Here is a 22,263-nt window from a genome sequence, read left to right on the forward strand (position 1 = left end):
ATTCTTATAGGTTTTATTTATTTATTTTTAGATTTAGTATTTTCTCATATTTTCCCCATAAATCTCGTTTCTGGAGTTTCTTTGCAGGTTGGATTTTAGGAGAATTCTCGCCGATCCCTTGGGAGACGATCTTGCTTACTGCTGTCTGCGCAGTGTGGGCATACCGGATGACTGCCGGATATTTTTGGTGTAAAACGACGCACCAGGGGTCCGACGAATTGGCGTTTCACATGTGCAAGGTGGCGGAGATCAAGCAACGAAACAACATCCCGTAGATTTTTAGGATTTTTTATTTTATGTTTGTTTTAATTTAAGTAATTTAGGATTTTAATTTCTTGTGTTTCTTTTATTTCTATCAATGTAGGATTTGAATTTTAATTCAATGAAATTTTAATTTCTTAATTATTGTAAAATGGAAACTAGAATAAAACTAATTCAAAAATAAAATAAAATCTATTGCACCCAAGTGGGTGCAATACCATTGTTGGAGTGGGTGCAATAGAAGTGGGACCCATTCTATTGCACCCACTATGGGTGCAAGCATTGTGGATGCTCTAACATCTAAGCTTAAAAGCAAACAGATGTTTATAGGACCAAAAACCAAGAACAGAAAGAATAGATTCAAATATGTTTATTTAGGGAGAAAATAGCAATTTAGCCCTTATCATAGACACCCTTATGGCTTTTGGCACTCTATATTTAATATTCGATCAATCAGACTTCACACATGTTCTAATTTTAGTGCAATTAAGTTCCTCTGTGTTACAATTGTCTAACATTCGTTTGTATTATTATCTTTTATTACATCGTGGGTTCCAGCACTCAACGATTATCAATTGCCTATTAATTTGGGATTGGGGGTGAACATTCAAGCGGTTCGGTTTAAAATCGAACCGAACCCGAAAAAACCAAACTCGAATTGATCCTAAAAATTCAATTTGAACCAAACTATTTGTAAGGCCAAACCCAAACCAAATTGAACCGTAAATTTTATGTTCGGTTCGATTTGGAAAAAACCGTATCCTTTATAGAGTCCCTAGAGGGTGGCTCTAAGAAGGCCCCATCTCTATAGAGCCTATTTGAGGACTCTCCATTATACACGCTTTAAATTTTATTTTTTTAAAATTTTTTAATTTAATTCTTTTAATAATTTAATCTCTCTCTAATTCTATGAAGAGTAGGAGTGTAATCGAAACGAGTCGAACCGAATAATGGTGTGTTCAAATTTGGTTTGTTTAGTATCGAGTTGAATGCAATCTTTATTTATCGAATATTTTGAGGCTCGCGAACTTAATCGAGCTTTCTAAATTTATATCTATATTCAAAATATTGATTATTTTCTTTAGAAAATAAATTATTTCATTCAAAATAATAAATATCTTAATTATTTTCTTATAACAAACATAGATAATTAGAGATTTAATACAATTATTATTAATTTTAATATATAAGTATGAGTTGTACCTACTAATAATTTATATTTTTCAACCTGAATCACTTAACGAACGTACGTGTTCACGAGCTGAATATTACCGAGCTCAAGTTTGATTTATTTATTTGTCGAACTTCTCTAAACGAATTTGAATGAGCTTTTTCCGAATCGAGCTCCGAATAGTTCACGAGCGGCTTGGTTTGTTTACGGGCAAAATGAAGAGCAACAATTTTTTCATTAACCCTCCACAATTGAAGATTTTGTGAAAATTTCTCCATTTTGTTGAATTGAAAATTTTATTGAAAAAAAAAAAAAAAAAAAAGAGAAAGGAAAAAAATTGGGCTAGCCCAAGGAAAATACAAGGCCCAAAGACACAATCACAAAGGAAATCCAAAGGATGTGTGCCATGGAACAGAACCACAAAAAGTGGTAAAACAAACAAAAGAAAAAGAAAAACAAGAGGACAGCTCTTGAGAAACAGAGCAGGAGAATCCGCACAGGCGGATAGCTCAGGAAGCTCTGCCTTGCAGCTCAGGCGAGAAGGTCTGGCGGGCAGCTCTAAAGCCAGTCAGCTCCGGACAGCTCTGGCGTGAAAGCTCTGGCGGTCAGCTCTGGAGCCTCCGCTCGGATATGACGTTCAGCTCTGCGGTCAGCTCTGGAGCCTCCGCTGTGGGTCAGCTCTGTTGGTCTGCTCTGGCAGTCAGCTCTGCAATGTCAGCTATGTCGGTCAGCTCTGCAAGGTTAGATCTGTCGGTCAGCACAACGCGGAAAGCGCTGGCAAGGAAATCCGCTCTGGCGGAAAGTACTGGAGGGGGCAGCTCTGGCGGGCAACTCTGAAGCCGGTCAGATCCGGACAGCTCTGGCGTTTAAGCTCTGGCGGTCAGCTCTGGAGCCTCCGCTATGGATCAGCTCTGCTGGTATCTGGCGGTCAGCTTTGTCGATCAATTCTGCGCGAACAGCTCTGCGGTCGGCACTGCGCAGACAGCACTGGCGGTCAGCACCGTGAGCTCTGGCGTGTCAACTCTGGCAGTCAGCTCTGGAGCCTCTGCTCTGGTATGTCTTTCAGCTCTGGCAGTCAGCTCTGGAGCCTCCGCTCTGGAATGTCAGCTCTGGCATCTCCGCACTGGCGGTCAGCTCTGGCGCCTCCGCTCTGGAGAGACGGTCAGCTCTGGTACCTCCGCTGGCATCGTTAATCGTATAATAAACATGTTGAAAAAGGATACAAGTTTTGAGGTCCAAACAACAATTGTATCTTCCACTTTAAATCCAAGTGTATGCAGAAAAACCTCCAAAAGAAAGAGAACAAACAAAACAAAAAAAACATCAGGAACAAAGAAGGAATCGGGATCCTCATTATGCAGCCATCCAAACATCTCCGTGAAAGGATTGGCCAAATTCTTCAACGGAAAGTTATCGAGTCCACACATTCCCCCGGCCGTCCAAATCCCTCATCACCTCCCACAAACAGCTGTTGCACTGAGGCACCTGCTGCAGATCGGCAATGGAGTCGGAGCCGGAGGAGAGGCACCTGCTACAGCTCTGCTGCAGATCGGCTGATGGTGCTCGGCAGATCGGTAGATCGGGTAAATGCCCATGAAAACGATGGGTCGGAGAATACGCCTTTGAAAGTCGTTTGAAAAGGTGGCCATCCAGGCGTGGAGTGCATCGAGGGCGACGCTGAACTGAGGCGGCGGAGGAGGAGGAGGTGGTCGGAGGGAACGCCTCCAAGAGAGAGAGACCTCTGGTGGTTATCACCAGATCGGATCGAGGTCGCCGGTCTAACCTCCAGCAGTCCGCCTCACTCAGATCCACCGCCGCCGTCGTCAACTGTCTCGGCAGCCGCGGCCTCTCTTGGATCCGCCTTGTCAAGTGGAGGGCGACGCTGGCGTAGGGATCGCCGGCGGAGATGGCGAGGCTGGCGGAGGCTGGCGGAGGGAGAAGGCTGCGGTCTGCAGGAGCTCCTTGGTTGAACGATCCAGTCGTATTTACTCTACAATCAAACAAGCGGATGGCGGGCTAACGGGAAGTCAACGCCGGGCTGGTGGCGCTGCTTTTTCTTCTTCCCAAAGCGCCTCCCTAATCGGCCCCATACATCTGCTGCGAAGGTGCACACCAGATTTTTGGTGGAAGATGAACAACCTAAATCTGAGAAATTGAGGGTTTGCTGGTTCAAAAAGGAGGCGCAGTATCGCCCCTTAGTTTCCGCCGAAACTTTCGAAGGAGATCCGAAAAATCGAAGCCCAGGATCGGAAACTTGAATCTGCTGGATTTGGATCGAAGGGGAGGGGCAGCGGCGCCGGAAGGAGGCGCCGCTGCCCCACAGTTATATAATCAGGAAGAGTTCTGTGAGTATGTTTATGTATCGTGAAAATTTCTCCATGACAATTACTTAACAAGAAATGCCGCTGAAGGACATGTGATCACACAAATATTCAAAGCCATCCACATTTCTCAAACCTTAAAATCCTACACGCCACACTCATCCATCTTGAGCACACTTCATCGAAATCGATGAATCAGTCGACGCCACTGTTCGATTCTTCTGCATTCGAAACCTCAAATCCTACAATCTACACCAATTTATACATCTTCACCGTTTCTCTCAGAAAAGCTACTATTTGATTTTGGGTTATCCCAAATTCTACAAGAACACTCTCCTCAACAGTTAACAACAAACACTGTCTCTATTCACCATTTTTTTAATTTTTATTTGATTTCTGCAGAGATGCCATAGATGCATATGAAGCAGAATTGAAGAAATTGACGGCTCTTCATAGAATTAGAGAGCACGAAAAAGAGTGGAGAGAGCGGATCCGGAGTATGAGAAAATTATGTGGCATTTTATTTTTCATGTATGTTGGGTATTATCGCGGCACGTCGTCGTCCTCGTACTCGTTAGCACGAATCCAACGAGCTCTTCAAGCTTTGGAGGGAGAGAGCAGCAGCAACAGCAGGAGCGTGACAGCAGCAGTGCGGCAGCTGGCGAGACGACGCAGCAGCGGCAGCTGGCGAGACGACGCAGCAGCGGTGACTTCCCTGGGAGCAGCTGCGCGGCGGCGGCGGCGGCGTTCCAGCTCCAGCTGTAGAAGCACGAGCAGCAGGGGGCAAAGCTTCGGCTCAGTCCCGTTTCCTTCTCAAAGCGCACAGCAACTTGCACCACAACAAACTCCGGTAGCTCCACGCACCCACGACACCCTTGACCCTCTCCGGCGGCTCCTCACAGTGGCTGCGTCGGGAAGACACGAAACAGGGGGAGAACAAGCAAGACACGAAGCTTCTTGTTCGATCCACGTGAGGAAGGCGAATGGAGAGATAGAGAACACGGTTCGCTCGATCACACAAGAACAGCGACAACAATCGTCTTCTCTCTCACACTCAACTGCACTTCTCACTCTATCTCACTAAGAGAAGATGACCTTTCCAATTCCAAACTCACGCAGCTTTCTCTGCACTCTTTTTCTCTCTCTTAGCAATTAGGGCTAAGGGGCTTAAGTAGGCTAGGATATGGGCCTGCCAGGATGGGCTTTGGTGTGTGGGTTTGGGCTTCCATGGAGTTGGGCCAAATAAGACTAACAATCTCCACCTTTGGCCCAATCGTGGTGCACAAACGAGAAGGACAATGGGATTCATCATTGCCGAGATCCCTGTAAAATCACACAGACAATACAAGGGAAACAAGTGAGCAAACACAAAGTAAGCTCCGATCACACAGATCACCGTGTAAACTAACCGTGTCCAAACACCTGCAAATCACACAAGATAAAGCAACCAGTAGAACACACATAGAACACATAGATCACTAAGATCTAACAATCCTAAAAGACCACGCAGATCACGAAGGACAGACTCAACACACAGTTGGACAATCACAAAGATCAAACCTGTAAAGTCACAAAGACATCACAAGCAAACTAAATGAGCAACACAATGCTCAAACACACAGAAACACAAATGTTCAGATCACATAAACTAAGAGGGGTGAACAACTCCACCTCAAAGTGAGCAGTATCATAAGACAGACTAAAACACGCGCCAATCCAAGTCTCCTTCAACTTGGGTGTCATCCACACAGTTAGACACAACAGTAACAGGATCAGCAAGGCAGACATACATGTTATCACGTTTTTCAGCTGTGAAAACAATCAAGGATCCTCTCACAATCTCCATTAGACCCTTTCCCCACCTACCTTCTAACCCATCACTCTCTAAGGCGGAACAAGACAGGAGGTTAAAACACAAATCAGGCACATACCTAACATGCTTCAAAGTGAAAACATATCCAGACTCAAACTTAAGACGCACATCACCAATGCCAACAACATGACATTTTGCACCATTAGCCATAGACACACAGCCATTACTAACGGTCTGAAAGTTTGAAAACAGATTCTTAAACGGCGACATATGAAAAGAGCAACCAGAATCTACACGCCATTCACTTTCACACAGACAATCAGAATGCATAGATTTCAACAGGTTGTTATCACATGCTCCAACCACCGAAAATAAATCACCCATGTTATCACTACAAGAAGCCAAATTAGCATGCTCATTTTGCAAATCACCATCAGACTCTGACTCACCATCTGAACTAGAACTACAACTAGAACTAGAACTAGGACAGTCTTTAGCAAAATGACCTGGTTTACCACAGTTATAACACTTCTTAGTCCTTGTCTTATAAGACTTTTTCTTCTTCTTCTTAGTGTCATCATTATCTTGGTTACTAGCATGCTTTTGAGGCCTAAATTGATTTCTCTCTCTCACATGCATAACCTTCATCTCGGATTCCCTCCCAACATTATGCTTCAAATCAAGTTCCTTGCTTTTCAAAGCATTCACAACAGTATCATAAGTCACGTTGTCTCTACCATACTTAATAGCAGACTTGACATCACTGTAAGACTCAGGAATAGCATTCAACAGCACAATAGGGGCATAATCATCAATGTGTTCATCGCCAGTCAATTTAATGTCTTGCACAAGTTTTGAAAACACATCCAAATTTTCGTCTACATCCTTAGACAAATCAAGTTCAAACTGGAAAAATCTTTCGAGTAAAAACAATTTGGATGGTAGCGACTTTTCAGTGTAAAGCTCTTCCAATTTACACCACAAATCTTTAGCAGAATCACATACTCCTACTTTTCTAAGCACACAGTCAGATAAGTTGAGTATGATAGAGGACAATGCAAGTTCATTCATATCAGATTTCTTTTCTTCAGTCTCCTTATCAGCATATGAATGATCAACAGCCTTAAACACATGTTGCTGAATTAAAATGCACTTCATCTTCTGCTTCCAGATACTAAAATCGGATTTTCCATCAAAAGGAGCCATACCAAAGAAAGACGCCATACCAAGCTATCACAGCAAGACACAACAAAGCTAAACACCGAGATAAAAAACACTAAGATGCCTTCACAGAATCACAAATGCAGCGGAAAAAACACAAAACAGAGCAGATTCACGAGGCAAACAACAATTTTCAGATTAATAAGATAAAAGCACACAGCTTAAATCAAATTACTCCCAAATCAAAACGCACATTGGGAAACAGCAGCAAACCCAAGCCTAAACTGCACCACTCGGCAGTTTTCTAAATATAAGACAACGGGGGAGGTTTCGCCACTTTACCTGAGCGAGGTCCTAAGATCAGAACCTCGACTTACCAAAAGCGATTTAAATCGCTGCGTTCCGATGCAGCAGGTCAGGGACGCGACGACGTACCAACCGTGGCTCTGATACCACTGTTGGGTATTATCGCGGCACGTCGTCGTCCTCGTACTCGTTAGCACGAATCCAACGAGCTCTTCAAGCTTTGGAGGGAGAGAGCAGCAGCAACAGCAGGAGCGTGACAGCAGCAGTGCGGCAGCTGGCGAGACGACGCAGCAGCGGCAGCTGGCGAGACGACGCAGCAGCGGTGACTTCCCTGGGAGCAGCTGCGCGGCGGCGGCGGCGGCGTTCCAGCTCCAGCTGTAGAAGCACGAGCAGCAGGGGGCAAAGCTTCGGCTCAGTCCCGTTTCCTTCTCAAAGCGCACAGCAACTTGCACCACAACAAACTCCGGTAGCTCCACGCACCCACGACACCCTTGACCCTCTCCGGCGGCTCCTCACAGTGGCTGCGTCGGGAAGACACGAAACAGGGGGAGAACAAGCAAGACACGAAGCTTCTTGTTCGATCCACGTGAGGAAGGCGAATGGAGAGATAGAGAACACGGTTCGCTCGATCACACAAGAACAGCGACAACAATCGTCTTCTCTCTCACACTCAACTGCACTTCTCACTCTATCTCACTAAGAGAAGATGACCTTTCCAATTCCAAACTCACGCAGCTTTCTCTGCACTCTTTTTCTCTCTCTTAGCAATTAGGGCTAAGGGGCTTAAGTAGGCTAGGATATGGGCCTGCCAGGATGGGCTTTGGTGTGTGGGTTTGGGCTTCCATGGAGTTGGGCCAAATAAGACTAACAATGTAGAATAAAAATATTATGAAAATTAAATTGAAATCTAAAATACTTACAAAATATATAAATTAAAGTTTATTTAGTAATCAATTTGATACGAATACCATGGTTTAGTGACATTCTAATTTCTACGAAATTAATCCCCATGCCAAAACTGACGATGAAGCGCAGTCTGTTGGTAAGACGCTTCCCCTCAACCAATAGGTCGGGGGTTCGAGTCACCCTAGGAGCTAGAGTGTGAGTGGATTTTTTCCTTTCTTTGTTTTGTAACAAATTTAAATAATAAAAAAAAATCCCCATGCCAAAACTTGACATTCTGTTTTTATTTTTTCTTTTCCGGAAAATTGATTAGTCGTCTTAAGTTTGCCGAACACAACGAAATCCATGCATGACTTATGTTGAGTTGGGCCTAAAAGTTACAACATACAGCTATTTGCAGCTACAAAAATCTCCCAAATCACTTATGGATACTAAATCTTAAAATTATAAAATTTAACTGGATATATACCTTAATAGATGAAACTTGTATTTTTCTCAAAAAAGAAAAAGAAAATAGATGACACATGTAGTATGTGCTTCAAAGCAATTCGAATTCTTTATTCCTCAATCTTCTGTGTTTCACTCTTGTTAATTTTATTATTCAACTAGCATTTGCACCTCGTGCAATGCACGGAAAATATTTTTATATTTTAAAATTTATATAAAATTAATATAAATTCAATATTATATTTATAAATATAATAAAAATTAACTTTGATTAATTAGATATATTATTTTTGAATATTGAAAAATAAAAAAGAATTCACAATAATAAAAATTGATATTATGTACAGACAAAAAAAATGTTAATAGGCAAAAATGCCATATTCCTTAAGTTGTATGTTAAAAATGCCTGACTTTATAAACTTAAGCATTTTATGCCCAAATTAAGTGAAGAACCTATTTTACCCTTTCATGTTGATGGGTTTACTTGATTTTTTGCGAAAGTCTTACACATTTGACTGCCCGGGCAGTCAAATCATTTCACCGGGCGGTCACATGGTTTTATCGACCTGTCAGATGATCCAGCCAATAAAATTATGTGACCGCCCGGTGAAACGATCTGACCGCCCATCGGCAATATGTACTCTTGACTGATAGCTGTCAAATCGTTGACTGATAGCTGCCAAATCGGTCAATGTGTAAGACTTTCACAAAAAACCAAGCAAACTCATCAACATCAAGGGTGTTTAAAGAATAAGGCATAAGAAGCTTATGTTTATAAAAGAGGGCATTTTTCATATATAACTTAAGGAATATGACATTTAAAATTTTCACTCAATAAAATAAGTTAAAAATAAAAAATAATTAAAAAATAGATTTATTCAAAAAAGATGATAGAGGAGAGATGTTTTTTTTTTTTTTAAATTTTAATCTTTGAATAAATTTAACTTTTATATATTTCAAATAAAATATTTATATAAAATATATCAAATCAAAGCTCTTATCGGGATCTTTTATTGATATGCATATTAAATATATTAGAATTAAGCGAATTCCATAATTTTATAAAAAATAAAACAAAGAAATAAAAAGTTAAAGAAAAAGAAAATAAACCTTTTTTTTATAGATTATAGAATTGTAAATAAACCTTTCGTGAGTTAGTGGGTTTAAATGCTTTAATTAGATATGTGAGAATGTGAGTGAGAGATAGTGGGGTTGTGAATGGATCATTTAATTCCTAACCTTCATACTAAAAATAATTTCAAAATTGTCATTGAAATCAATTTGAAATTAAAAACTCTCTTTTTAATATAGTATAGATTTACTATTTCAATATTATTCGTTATTAAAATAAAATTTATTGAAAAATGAATTTTGATTGATATAATATTGTAAATTGAAGCTTAAAGAAATTATATACCCTATAATACCTTCAAAGCATCAATTTTAATAATCAATTAAAAACATTAAAATTAAAATATAAAAATAATCATAAACCCTAACCGATTATAATTAATCCTAATTCATATATATATAGTTGTTAAATTAAACTAAAATAATTCCAATAACGACAATGTTAGAGTAATATTGTTCTTTTTGATAAATTAACAAGTAAATGAAGAAATGTAAAAACAGTGTCATGAATCATGATGAACTTGAACCCAGGCCTCTGACCTTGAGTATTAATTACACTAGCGCCATCACACAAACTAGTTACGTCCGAGTAAGGTTAATTTTTTTTATTTAAACAATTTATTATTAAAAGAAATACGAAACAACTCGCACACTAAATTATTTAGATGGCTCGAGGCAAAATGAGGTGGGTAATAGTCAACAAGTATAATCAATTTGAAATTAATTTCATAAACTGCACTCATTTCGGTTTGAAATAATATCACAGTCCATGATTCCTAAAGTAAAAGATTGAAAAGTAAATTACATGGACAAATTCTCACCTTGTTTAATTCAACTTTGCTTGCGCATGTGATTAGGTGTACGTAGAGTAGTGCCAACACAATAAATGAGATTAATTAATAGATATAGAGGCCTTAATCATCTATACCGGTCTCAAACTGAGTGCCTAAATTGATGTATACGATCTATATGTATTGTAATTAAAATTAATTAATGTATATTTACATGTCCAGAAATATAAAGTTAATGTATGTTATTACCCATCTATGTTAATGTATTGTAATTTACATGTCCAGAAATATAAAGTTTCACACATTATTAAACATAAAGTACAAAGTAAATAAATATATGCCTGCAGCGGTGTATGTGCTTGTCAACATTCCAAGAAATTCATTAATCATAATCATGTATTAGAACATTATTAATTTAGACCTCAATGCTTTTGCGGATGGGAACAAAAATAAACAAAAAGTTAATTAAGTATTAGCATTTTAAATCTCATCAGAAGTCCCTAAAAAAATCTCATCAGAAGACTGATTGCCATTAATCGTCAGCTTCAAAAATTGAAAAATAACAAGACTCCTCAACTTCAAAATTATCAAATCATTAGGTTGAAATTGAATGTTCAAATTACCACAAAAAGAAATGAATCATTATCCTTTGTAAAACATCTAATTAAATTATCCAGAATCATTTTTAAATGACAACTTCACTAATATTAGTAGCTACTATAATTAAGTCGATCCAACAATCAGAAACAAATTATTAATTACTCGCATCAATCCCAACTAAAAAGAACAGATAAAAATCTCTTGTGAGAAATCAGAGAAATAGACCAATCAATTCAGACATTGAACAACTAACAACACAGTAAGCCTACATTCTTCAACTTCCAATTCATTTGCTCATAATTAACTTGAAGTTCGATGATAAAAGAAACATGATTTAAACACTTAATGTCAATATCTCCGACAAAACATCAGAAAATATTTAAAAATGAAAGGTGAAAAAATAAAGCGTGTGACTACTTGTGGTAGCCGAGTTCAAGAGAAGCGACCATGGATTTATAAATCTCGAGAACGAGGCGGTTCTCGAACTCGGTTCTGGAATAGGCCATGGCAGGTTGCCGAGCTTTGGGGATTCTCTTGGCGCCGAGGGCGGCGTCGGAGGTGCCCGTGGTGTGGGCGAACTTGAGCATCATACTCATGTAGGCGTTCTTGAATTTGTACCACAGTTTTAGCGGCGAAGCCAGCCTCATCAGCCGCAGCTTCGGCGCCAGCCGCAGCCTCCATGAACGCTTCGAGCTGTTCAGCCTCACCACTTTCAGGCTTCTCCGGTTTGTCGGCGACAGTCTGCTGTACCCTCTCTTCCTCCACCTCCTGCTCACCACGCTTCCATTCAACGGTGTTATTTCCATTGCACTGTTCAGAGAGAGAGAGAGAGAAGATGGTATTTACTATTTGAGGAGAGCTTTTCCAAGATTATTTATATGAGAATGAGAATGGAAATTGTTGTAGAGGGGGGCCTAAGGTTAGAAGTCAAATAAAGCCGGTATAATTTATGGCTGAATTATTTTGTTTAATATAGTTTATGTATATCACTTGATGCTACATCGTTAAATACATTTTCTGCCAAATTAAAGGGATAAGTTTGATGAGGAATGATATGTTATATATATCTTATGATGAATTTATAAATTTATTCTAGAAGAAATGGAATTTCCACCGAACTTTTCTTCGTCTGTTCACATATCCTAAATCCTTCATACTTTTCATCTCTATAGTCAATAAACACAAACATATATGAAATGATGAATTTTGGTTGAATGGAAAAGTTGGAGGGTACGTGGAACGGTGGAAGCAGAATATATATGATGAAGAAACTCTCAAGTAATTATATCCAATTAATTTTCAATTGAGTGATGTCAAGTCAACAATATAAATTACTATTCATAATAGTCAACTAAAATACGCATAAATGAAATAAATTGGACAAAGATAAGAGATGGCGGAAATTCTTGAAAGGATTGTGGATTGGTACGGTTTGGATTTTGTGGAGATGTCGGAATGAGAGCAGGTTCCAAGGAAAGGTGTGGGATGTTCAAAAAGTAACACAGGAGATTATTGGCAAGATGTGGAGTTGGAACTCTATTTTTCACATTGTGGACATTAACTTTCCTTTCTCGTTGTGGTGCTCGAATGGGCTTGTTCTGGACTCTTTGTAATTTGGTACCTCTGGTACCTGCTTTCATTTCTTTTAATAAATTCTATTTTATCGACCAAAAAAAAAAAAAAAAATTGGACAAATAACAACATTATAAAAGCCAAATGATAATAAGTATCGTGGTTGAAGAGTTGATGCTCAGCCCAATTCAAACGTATAGAACGAATCCCAAAAAATTAAAACAAAGAAACATATTAAGAAGGGCGAGGATTTTCTTGAAATGGGTCACGATCAGCAAACGCAAGTCAAGTTACGCTGGTCAATGGTCATAGCAAGACTTATTCGTTTACATTCGTTTTTGTTATGTCGTCACCCATGACGTGAAGGAAAAGGTAGTAAATTAAGATATTAAGGGAGTCTTGAATAAAGTACATTTTTTGTGTACATGACTCATATTAAACAGTAATTAAAAAAGTTTGGCGAATGTAACTGAAAGTAACCAGCTACCTTACCAAAATTATTTTAGAGTAGCGCAACTACCATCAGTGATCAATTTTTGAATTAATCACGCTGCTGTATTTGAATTGAATAATTTAATTTGGAGAAGACTAGATAAGTTTCCAATAATTTCATACTAGCCGATTTCATAGTTAGCGAAGTCACTCAAGAAATAGCTGTAGATGAGGGGCATACATGGATTTAAATTTAATTAATTAGGGTGAATGTTATTTAGATGTCGCAGTTGATGGATTGTCCATCTCATATTAAGAACTCCTGAGTTTGAATCTACACTGATATAAAAAGTGTATTGATCGAGCATAAATTAATATAATTGCCTGTGTACTATATCTCTATATATTACATATTTTGTTTTAAGAGTAATTGTGTAAATTATACAATGTCCCACTCCAATAGGCTCGTTTTCCTTTTTGAGACGTCCCACTAGAATAGGCCCGTTTTCCATTTTAAGTAAAAAAAATGTACTTAATTGGCGTGGACTACACCACTTTCCTCCAAAAAATCAAGCTTCTTAATCTCCGTGCCCAAAAGAAGTGAGCCTATTAAAGTGGGACGGAGAGAGTATATATTTAGAAGAATATATTAATTTATTAAATATTAAATTACTATGAAAATATATTAATTAATTACATAACTTTGTCTAATCTATTTGATATATATGTGGAACTCTTGTTAAAATCCTGAAACAGATAAATATCCTATAAATCTAACTAATTAACTAGATAAATGAAAAACTTTTGGACCTAAGGATTTTAGTGATTTAGAGATATTGATATATCGATAAATTAATAATATTTTAATTTATAGAATGTTTTTTTAGTTTCAGAGATTGTAATTTTAAATGAAGTTATGATGTTCAACAAATGAGAGATAATATTTAAATTAAATAAATACATATATATGTCAATTCATTGTTGCTGATATTAATGGAGATTATATGATGATCAAGTTGAAGATGATTCAACAATAGGTTCATATTTTAATAAGTTACCATAATATTAATAGTTGTTACTTCTATATCTTAATCATTAATTAATACTCCATCCGTCCGTCAAAAGTGGACCACTTTGGCTGGGCACATGATTTAATAAAATTGGTGATAATTTTGATGTAGTGGTCAAATGGTCCCACCACTTTATGAGATGTGTGGTTGAGATTGAATTTGGGCCCACTACAACAAAAATCCCTTATTAGGACTCTCATAAGTGTCCTATTATGCAATATAATAGGACTTTCCCTTGTATGGGACTTTCCCAAAATGAGTCCTATTTGTGCTAGTCACAATATGTGTAATAGGACGCATGCGCATGTCCTATTCTGGGACGCTTCATTTTAGGATGCTCAGGAGTGTCCTATTAAAAGTTTGCCAAAAAATGCATAAAAGGACATTTTTTGCCATCCTATTTGGGGATGATTGGAGTTTCTTATTTTAAGATGCTAGGAGGCTTTTAAAATACAATTATAATATGAAAATAATGTTATGACTAAATTAACTATTATTTCCTAATATCCGCGATATTCTACGTAACAATAATCCAACAAATATGAGATTAATCCCAATATAACAATGCTTTATTTCAAATTTGAAATTTCAAACATCACCAAGGAATATTCTGGTAAGGAACTCAATCATGAGTAAAGAAGCTTATTACATAGTGAATATTACATCAACTGTTTTGGAATAGGTTCTCTTTGGTACCAACTGTTTTAGAATGGACCTCTAGGCTCCACTTTTAAAGCTATTCAACTTCTCATCAATCCAAATCGTCATTAGCTTTCACCTAAAATTTGCAAGAGAAAAACCCATTAGAATTGTGGTTATTCCAACAACAGGATACTAGATAATTGAATAAGACTGAAAGTAGAACTTAGCAAGCATGTGTTTCTAGGGAAAACAAAGAAAGAATAAATGCTATCAATATTTTAAAATAGAACAAGCATACCAACATAATCAACAACATAGATAAATAAAGATGATTACCAAGTGGCGAGGCCAAGCAATGCATGTTCCGATTGAGTCTCCAATTGTAGACAAATTCGAATACGACCTAATTAGTTCTTCATCCCATTCTATTGGAATACGGCCAAGCAATGCATTGTTGTATATCACCAAATCCTAGACCATATCAATCTTCTTCAAACATCATCATCATCATCATCATCATCGTTGATCACCTGAAAACAAAAGAAGAACTAGTTTGAATATGATCTAGTTTTACAAACTCTACAAAAATATGATCAACATCTAGGAGAATAATTGGCAATATACAACCTTTATTCTCTGAAGTCGCATAGAAATCAGCAGCAAAATTACATTCAACAAATGTAGGATTCTGAAGAGTAACTCACATTATCATTATATTCTTAAAATGCTATTATTTGATTTAAGACACATTAAAAATACTATTCTGAGACGTATACAAATCATCACATATTTTATCAATGGAAAAATCAAATTTACCTTGAAGATCTGAAAGTGTAATGGCAGCAACAATAGCATGCATGACCAAGGATCCACGTTCTATATCTGGAAAGTATAAATATATGGAGATTATCAGCAGGTTCGTTTGTTCTCAAGCTATAGTTATGAATAATAAATGGAGAAGAGGAGGAGAGGGATAATGGCCTTAATACACTTCTCAAAAAACAACGTATCAGACCAAGCTAAAATAGCTACCAACGCAATATGATAATATCAGTTTGATGCACCTTACCTTGGTTCTAGCAAAGATACTGAGTTTGTATCCTGTCCCTGTTAGTTTCCCACCAATGCCTGGCATGCACCTCTCCAAATTTTTCACGGCTGAAACACATCAACATAGCTATTAACCGAGTGAAAAGGCTATCTATCGATGGTGAGCTTTGTATGAGAAATGGAGACCTGAATCTGACATGGCGAAGCTCTCTAGTGCCATCAAGAAGCTATTTGATGGTGATGTATACACCAGGCTCATCCACCTCTATCCATTTCGATTCAATGTCACTGGCATTGCTCACAGAGACGTCTCTGGAGGAGGGCGCGTCCACAGACGGCATCTTCTTGGGGGGGGGAATACTTGACCCTGCAAACCGCACCTTGAAGGTTTTCTTTATTTCAGCGATGGACTTTCCAGCCCCGAGTAACTAGAATCTCTCTGATATAACTAAATTTGAGTTTGCATTCGAGTAACAAATTTGAAAGAGCAATCTTTTCACCTTGTGGCAAGTCACTTGAGGAATGGAGCTTAGATATATACCTGCATATTACCAATGAGCAGAGCAAATAAGAGGAGTCCCAAAATGGCTACTGCTATAGAAAACAGGACTTCCCTGAGATACGTAATGGTGTAACTGACAATTATTATCATATTAGCTTGTAAACATTCAACGTATCAAATGAGTGACAGTGGCACTAATTTTTTTCTAGAACAGAAGTCCTACACAAACAAGATATGACTACATTCTAGAAAATTTCAGAAATACCCCTCAACTCTGATAGTTGACAGAAAAAGAAAACCAGAGCCACCACACAAAGAAATGCAAGTATGAGATTATTAAAACACCTAGATGACAAGCCAATCCAAAGCCTAAAAAATGTATTAAGTCAATAAAGAGCAGAGTAACATAACTATAAAATCTTTAGATTTAAGAGCTCCTAACATTATTACCACCAAGACAGAAAACTAGTTAATATGAGCCGGGTTATGACTAAATATTTACAAAGGAAGAGCTATATCAGCCATGAACATTTTGATGTTGAAGAATTGACATTCTCTCAACAATAAAATCATTTAGCAGCTATAATCTAAAATTTAGAAGAGATTGACGAATTGAAAATGTTTAGCAACTCCTAAGATAAAAATAGGCATCTAAAATATGTGTAGAATCGTAACCAGAATAAGGTTATTACAATTTACAATAACCAAACAATGGACCTAAGCATGGAGCATATATATCAAGACAGAACTTTGTGTGCAAAATAGTATTTCATCTCATGTTCTATTTCCTTATTATTTGGCTTTGCGTTATGCTGTCATTGTAACATTGACGAATATAGATGTGGTAATATACTACATATTCAAGGTGAACATAATTCTCCATTAGAGTACTCAGTCACTCAAATTGCTAGAATTTTCAGTCACAGATTAATTGAACTAATATGCTAACCAGCTGCAATTTCCAACTATTAGCAAACAATTTCTACAAAGGAAGACAGATTCCTACAAGTATGGAGAAATTCTATAGCGGCCAAGCACACATACATACAAATAAATCAAATGAAACAGATCCAAATTATCCAACAGGTAAATCTCTAGAAATTAAGTGAGCTCAGAAAATCAAAGGAAATAAAAATATGGAATTCATGCAATCTAACGAATATTTTCCGAGAAATCGGAATTATTTGAAAGTAATGTTCACCTGACGTTGTTGCGCTGTCCGCGGAGCTCCGGCGGCAGTTTGCGGTCATTGACGGCATCAATCACGGAAGTGAGACGATTGTCCGTGACTTTCTTATTGGCTTTGGGAGAAGAAGATGGTGAAGATGAGGATGATGACGATGCCTGTCTTCTGTCGGCGGCCACCGATCTCGGTAGAAACGCCGGCACCAATGAAGATACAATTTTCCTTGCCGCGAATTGGATTTGGGGTTCCAAATTTGGGGTTTTGATTTGGGGTTCCAAGTTTGCGTGAGTTTGATTTGTTAGTTCTTTTGGGAAAAACAAATAGTATAGTTTTCTTATTTATCAAAAAATGCGAAAATTGCTTTTAATTTCTTATAAAATAATTCGTTTATATTTTTATTAATAGAAATAAAAATTGCTGTTAATTTTTTGATAAAAATAAAAATTATGCAAAACTTGCTTAAACTCTCTCACAGAAGTATTATTTTAATTTTTCTTAAAATTAAAAAATATGCAAATAGACTACGTATTGTGTATGTCGTAGTCATTGATTGTGTTATTTATAATGGAATGCTTCATACGAAGACATTTTAAGGCTGAAAGTCCCATTAGAATAGTAATAGGACACTTATCACGAAATAGTCCTAATATAAGAGTCCCCACATCCCCATTTTGTTGTAGTGGGGGTGACTTTTTTTGTAAATAAAGAGTGTTTGCAAGGATAAAAGATTAAAGTGGATGGTGGAACCATTTCTATAAAAGAAAAGTGGTATACTCTCTGCGGACGCCCCATATAGTAAAAATGGTCCACTTTTGGCGGACGGAGAGAGTATTAACAAGACCTAATAAATATAAAGGAATTTTCTAAAAAATTATTGTTTTATTATTTTATTACAGTTGATGATTTTTTAAACTGATTTAAGTCGCTCGACCAAAGAAATTTATTAATTTATAGAGTTTATTAATTTATTTGAGTATTATTTTATAAAGAGGTTTTATTATATATAGTTATAGAATGTCGATAGTCCCGTTTGTATATGGTAAAATGGGTAATTATCTTATTCTAATAATTTATCATCGTGTCCTAGAGTGATTAAAATTAGACATAATTTAAGTGAATATTGTAGTTCTATATACTGAAAACTAGTTGCATCGAATGAAGTAAATGTAGTAATTAAATCGAAGCTCGAGTACTGTATTGATGAGAAGTTCGTCGGTTAAACTATGATTAAGTTATGCAGATATGTTTTTTTTTTTTTTGAAATTACAAGAAGTATCTTAATATAATCAATTATGCAACCTGCACGCAGGCGGGATCCACTACAAAAAAATTTATCGGACACTAACTAAAAATAATTCATTGGTGATTATCGACGGAACAACGGCGGAATTCCGACGAATATGTTTTTAAAAGTTTACCGACGGAATATCAACGGATTATTTTTGTAGCTAATAATTCCATCGGTAATCTGCCAGTAAATTCGGTGATTTTGCGCTTATTAAAATTTAATAAGTATTTTTAAATTTTACCGATTGAATACCGTCAGAATTATTAGCGACAGACAATAATCCATCGTTAACTATTACTACCTCCGTCCCACGAATCTTGACACATTTTCCTATTTGGGCTGTCCCACGAATCTTGACACATTTCTAAATAAGGTAATAATTATTACCTTCTCTCTCTCCTATTTTATCACTTTTATTACATTCTCTCTCCTACTTTATCACTTTTAGTACTTTATTAACTATACACTTAAAACACTAATCTACAATTCCTTAATTCCCGTGCCGAAACCAAACATGTCAAGATTCGTGGGACGGAGGGAGTATTTTTTTATTTTTAATTTATTTTTTAATTATTTTTTAATTTTTACCGACCGAATAGCGACGAAATTATTAGTGACGGAAAATAATTCGTCGTTAAATATTATTTTTTATTTTTATTTTATTTTATTTATTTATTTTTAATTAATCCGTCAGTAAATATTATTAATATTTTTTTGTTATTTTTATTTTATTTTTTAAAAAAATATTTTTTATTATTTTTTAATTTATATTCTATTTTATTCTTATTTTTAAATTATTAAGAATATTTTAAGATTTATTGTAACACCCTAATCTAATTAAGGAGTTAAATATAAAATTTAAATAAATATTTAATGCGGAAGTCTTTTAAAATAATTTAAAACTCACTTTTAAAATAAATATTTTCGAAAATAATTTTAAGAAAAATAAACCTTTAAATAAAATTGGTTTTTAAAGCACTTTTAAAACGATTTATAAGATATCAAAAATTTTCAATAATGTATTCAAATATAAAACTTGATTTTGAATTCATAAATTTAAACAACTTTATTTTCAAAGCACGACATGAAGATGTCAGAAAATTAATTAACTAATTAATAAAACTTGTACTAAGGAAAAACTCTAAATATAAAATAATATCTTTTTAGCAGCGGAAAATATAACAAAATAAAATCTTTATATAATTAAAAATTATATATGTATCCATGTATATATTTTCGTAAAGATATAAATTCTTAAATAAATATTTGAAATGAATTTAAATATAAATTAAACAAGTCATGACATTAAAATAATATAACAACATTTATTTAAATAAATCACACACAAATCTCAAATAGTATAGAATTTCAGAGTTTACATAACCAAAAGATATCACATGAAATAACATAATATGTTTTAAGAAACATTTATCTTTAAATAGATTCGACGCGCCCATTCGACTCTCCACGCGCCTCCGATATCAATCACCTGAAACTGTTGAATATGGGATGAGCATACAGGGTACACTCAGTGTGGGAACATGCAATAATTGTCCATGTTAATAAAATGGTAACACATATTGTCATAATGTAACATAACTTCCATACGCACTGTGGCATTCCAAGGACTTTAATGTCCCGGACCCTATATGTGGGCCCCTGGCGACAATATAATGGTTGCAACCCTGTAACATGAAATCGCATTGTGGCATACCAAGGACGGTGAAGTCCTGGACCAATTATGCTGGCCCCTAGCGATAAATATTTTTACAACACATACGGTAAACACATAATATTAAAATGGACAAATATTAACCACGTGCATGTACTGAAATAAATCCCACACCTGAAAATATGGATTTGATAGATAACTTGAATAATTTCAGATCAACAGTTATGTCCTAGTCGCGCCTCACCTAGTCAGATAAATTCAAATATAAAAATATAAGGGCCTGTTTGAACTTTAAAATAATTTAAACTATAAGAATTTTATATATGACCATTAAAATTATTGATTTAATAATTTAAATAATAAGATATAATTTCGTATGAAAATTTTGATTAGTAAAATAATTTAAGGACAAGTCCAACTTAATTAAAAGAAATATGCAGTTCAAAATAATTAAAATTAAGCCCAATTACTTAATTAAATCGAGCCCACCAATTTAATCAAACTTAAAACCCAAAGCCGAAGCCCATTTTCCTTCACCCTAATTTAATCATACCCACAATTCCAAAACACCACTTCACGCAGCCTCCTCACTCCCACTCTCTCTCTCAACCGACCACCCCCCCCATCCTTCTCCTCCTCTTCTCGGCTCCCTCTTGGTGCCCTGCCGCCGCGTCGACAGCAACAGTCGGTCAGGCCGCCTTCCCCCTTTCCAGATCTGGTGCCGCCCAACCGCCGTCGCCGCCTCCCTGCCCATCTTCGCCGGCCGCCGTGGCGCGGCAGCGCCCAGCGACGCCTACTAGCCAACTCCCCCTGATTCCGTCCGCCGGTCGCCGCCCTCCGCCAGCAACAGCGCACGGCGCAGCTTTTCAGTCGGTTCCCTTTCGTTTTCCCGGATCGGCAGCAGCCACTCACCCACTATTTCCCCTTTTTCTTCTTCTATTTCTATTTTCTTTTTCATGTAATTAGCAATATATATAAAATTACAGAAAAATAGATGTATGCATGATTGGATTTTTGAAAACAAAGTTTTTGCTGTTTAGCCTTGGTTTTGGCGAAAATGAAGAAAACTATTGATATGCTTGAAATGAAATGACTTTACAAAAGTTATTAAAATTACCGATTGATGATGTGCAGTGAGAAATGGCAGATTTGAGTTATTTTGTGAAAAGAGCAAATGGAGAAATCTGTTGATGGTTTATGATTTGAAGCTGATGGAATGAGAATGATACAATGAGGTTTAAATAGATTGAATTACTCGTTCGTCAAAGATTTGAATGTGAAAGAAATCAAAAATTTGCTGCTTGTGGAAGAAAATCAAATCAAATCTTACGGAAAGGAAATTTAATTCAAGTTTGGCATGCTGTGATGTTTGTCAAATACTGCGAATACTGATATGTGTGGCTAAGGAGGAAATCGAATCGTGTTTTGTGTTTTATAAGTTTCAGAGGAAAAAGGATGGAGAGATTGAATTGAATATTTAAATACAAATGGAATTGCGAATAAAATATGGAATATGGATTGGAGTCTGCACAAGCAATTCTCATTCTTTTAGTTGATAAGTTATAAATATTTTAACTTAATAACTATTTTAGGTGCATCATAAAATTTGGACAATAATAAAAGGCCTAGTATTAAATAAGAATTATATAAATACTTTTAAATATAAGGCCCAACAATTTAATAATTTTATGTAAATATTTGTCTATGGCTCAAATTAACTAGAAATACTTAAAACATAAATCTATATAGTATACATTTTTAGAAGATTTATAATTTAAAACCATACATCTAACTAGGAGCGCGATTAGATAATTCATGACATAGACTAAAATTTTAAATAACCTCACAATTTAATTATAAAATGCTTCAAAATAATTTAAATATGAAATAATTTAAAACAAAAATTTAAATGAATTATTTGGTTTCGGGCTGTCACAACCCTAC

General features: G+C 36.3%; 1 protein-coding gene and 2 long non-coding RNA genes across 5 annotated transcripts; all 3 read right to left on the reverse strand.

Annotated features, from left to right (window-relative positions):
* Nucleotides 1-11,318: 11,318 nt before the first annotated feature.
* On the reverse strand, nucleotides 11,319-11,711 carry LOC131023542 (uncharacterized). The gene has a single exon (XM_057953087.1). It carries the CDS (start codon nucleotides 11,709-11,711, stop codon nucleotides 11,319-11,321), a length of 393 nt encoding a protein of 130 aa, XP_057809070.1.
* Nucleotides 11,712-14,526: 2,815 nt separating this feature from the next.
* Nucleotides 14,527-18,035, reverse strand: LOC131022805 (uncharacterized). Of its 3 annotated transcripts, XR_009101432.1 has the most exons (7): nucleotides 17,375-18,035; nucleotides 16,172-16,212; nucleotides 15,858-16,051; nucleotides 15,691-15,779; nucleotides 15,438-15,503; nucleotides 14,958-15,151; nucleotides 14,527-14,757 (listed from the first exon to the last, which is right to left on the reverse strand). It is a non-coding gene; the product is annotated as an uncharacterized LOC131022805 (long non-coding RNA). The 3 variants fall into 3 exon arrangements; XR_009101430.1 differs by having other exon boundaries at nucleotides 15,858-16,212; XR_009101431.1 differs by lacking the exons at nucleotides 14,527-14,757; nucleotides 14,958-15,151 and adding an exon at nucleotides 15,166-15,309 and having other exon boundaries at nucleotides 15,858-16,212.
* Nucleotides 18,036-19,901: 1,866 nt separating this feature from the next.
* Nucleotides 19,902-20,801, reverse strand: LOC131022795 (uncharacterized). Its single transcript, XR_009101421.1, has 2 exons — nucleotides 20,494-20,801; nucleotides 19,902-20,142 (listed from the first exon to the last, which is right to left on the reverse strand). It is a non-coding gene; the product is annotated as an uncharacterized LOC131022795 (long non-coding RNA).
* Between the last annotated feature and the right edge of the window lie 1,462 nt (nucleotides 20,802-22,263).

The sequence above is a fragment of the Salvia miltiorrhiza genome, chromosome 4 (genome assembly GCF_028751815.1).
Source record: "Salvia miltiorrhiza cultivar Shanhuang (shh) chromosome 4, IMPLAD_Smil_shh, whole genome shotgun sequence".
NCBI lineage: Eukaryota > Viridiplantae > Streptophyta > Magnoliopsida > Lamiales > Lamiaceae > Salvia > Salvia miltiorrhiza.

What these genes read in the sequence shown, in the direction of transcription:
- LOC131023542 (XM_057953087.1), bottom strand. Translation starts at nt 11,711, where the DNA reads ATGGAAATAACACCGTTGAATGGAAGCGTGGTGAGCAGGAGGTGGAGG.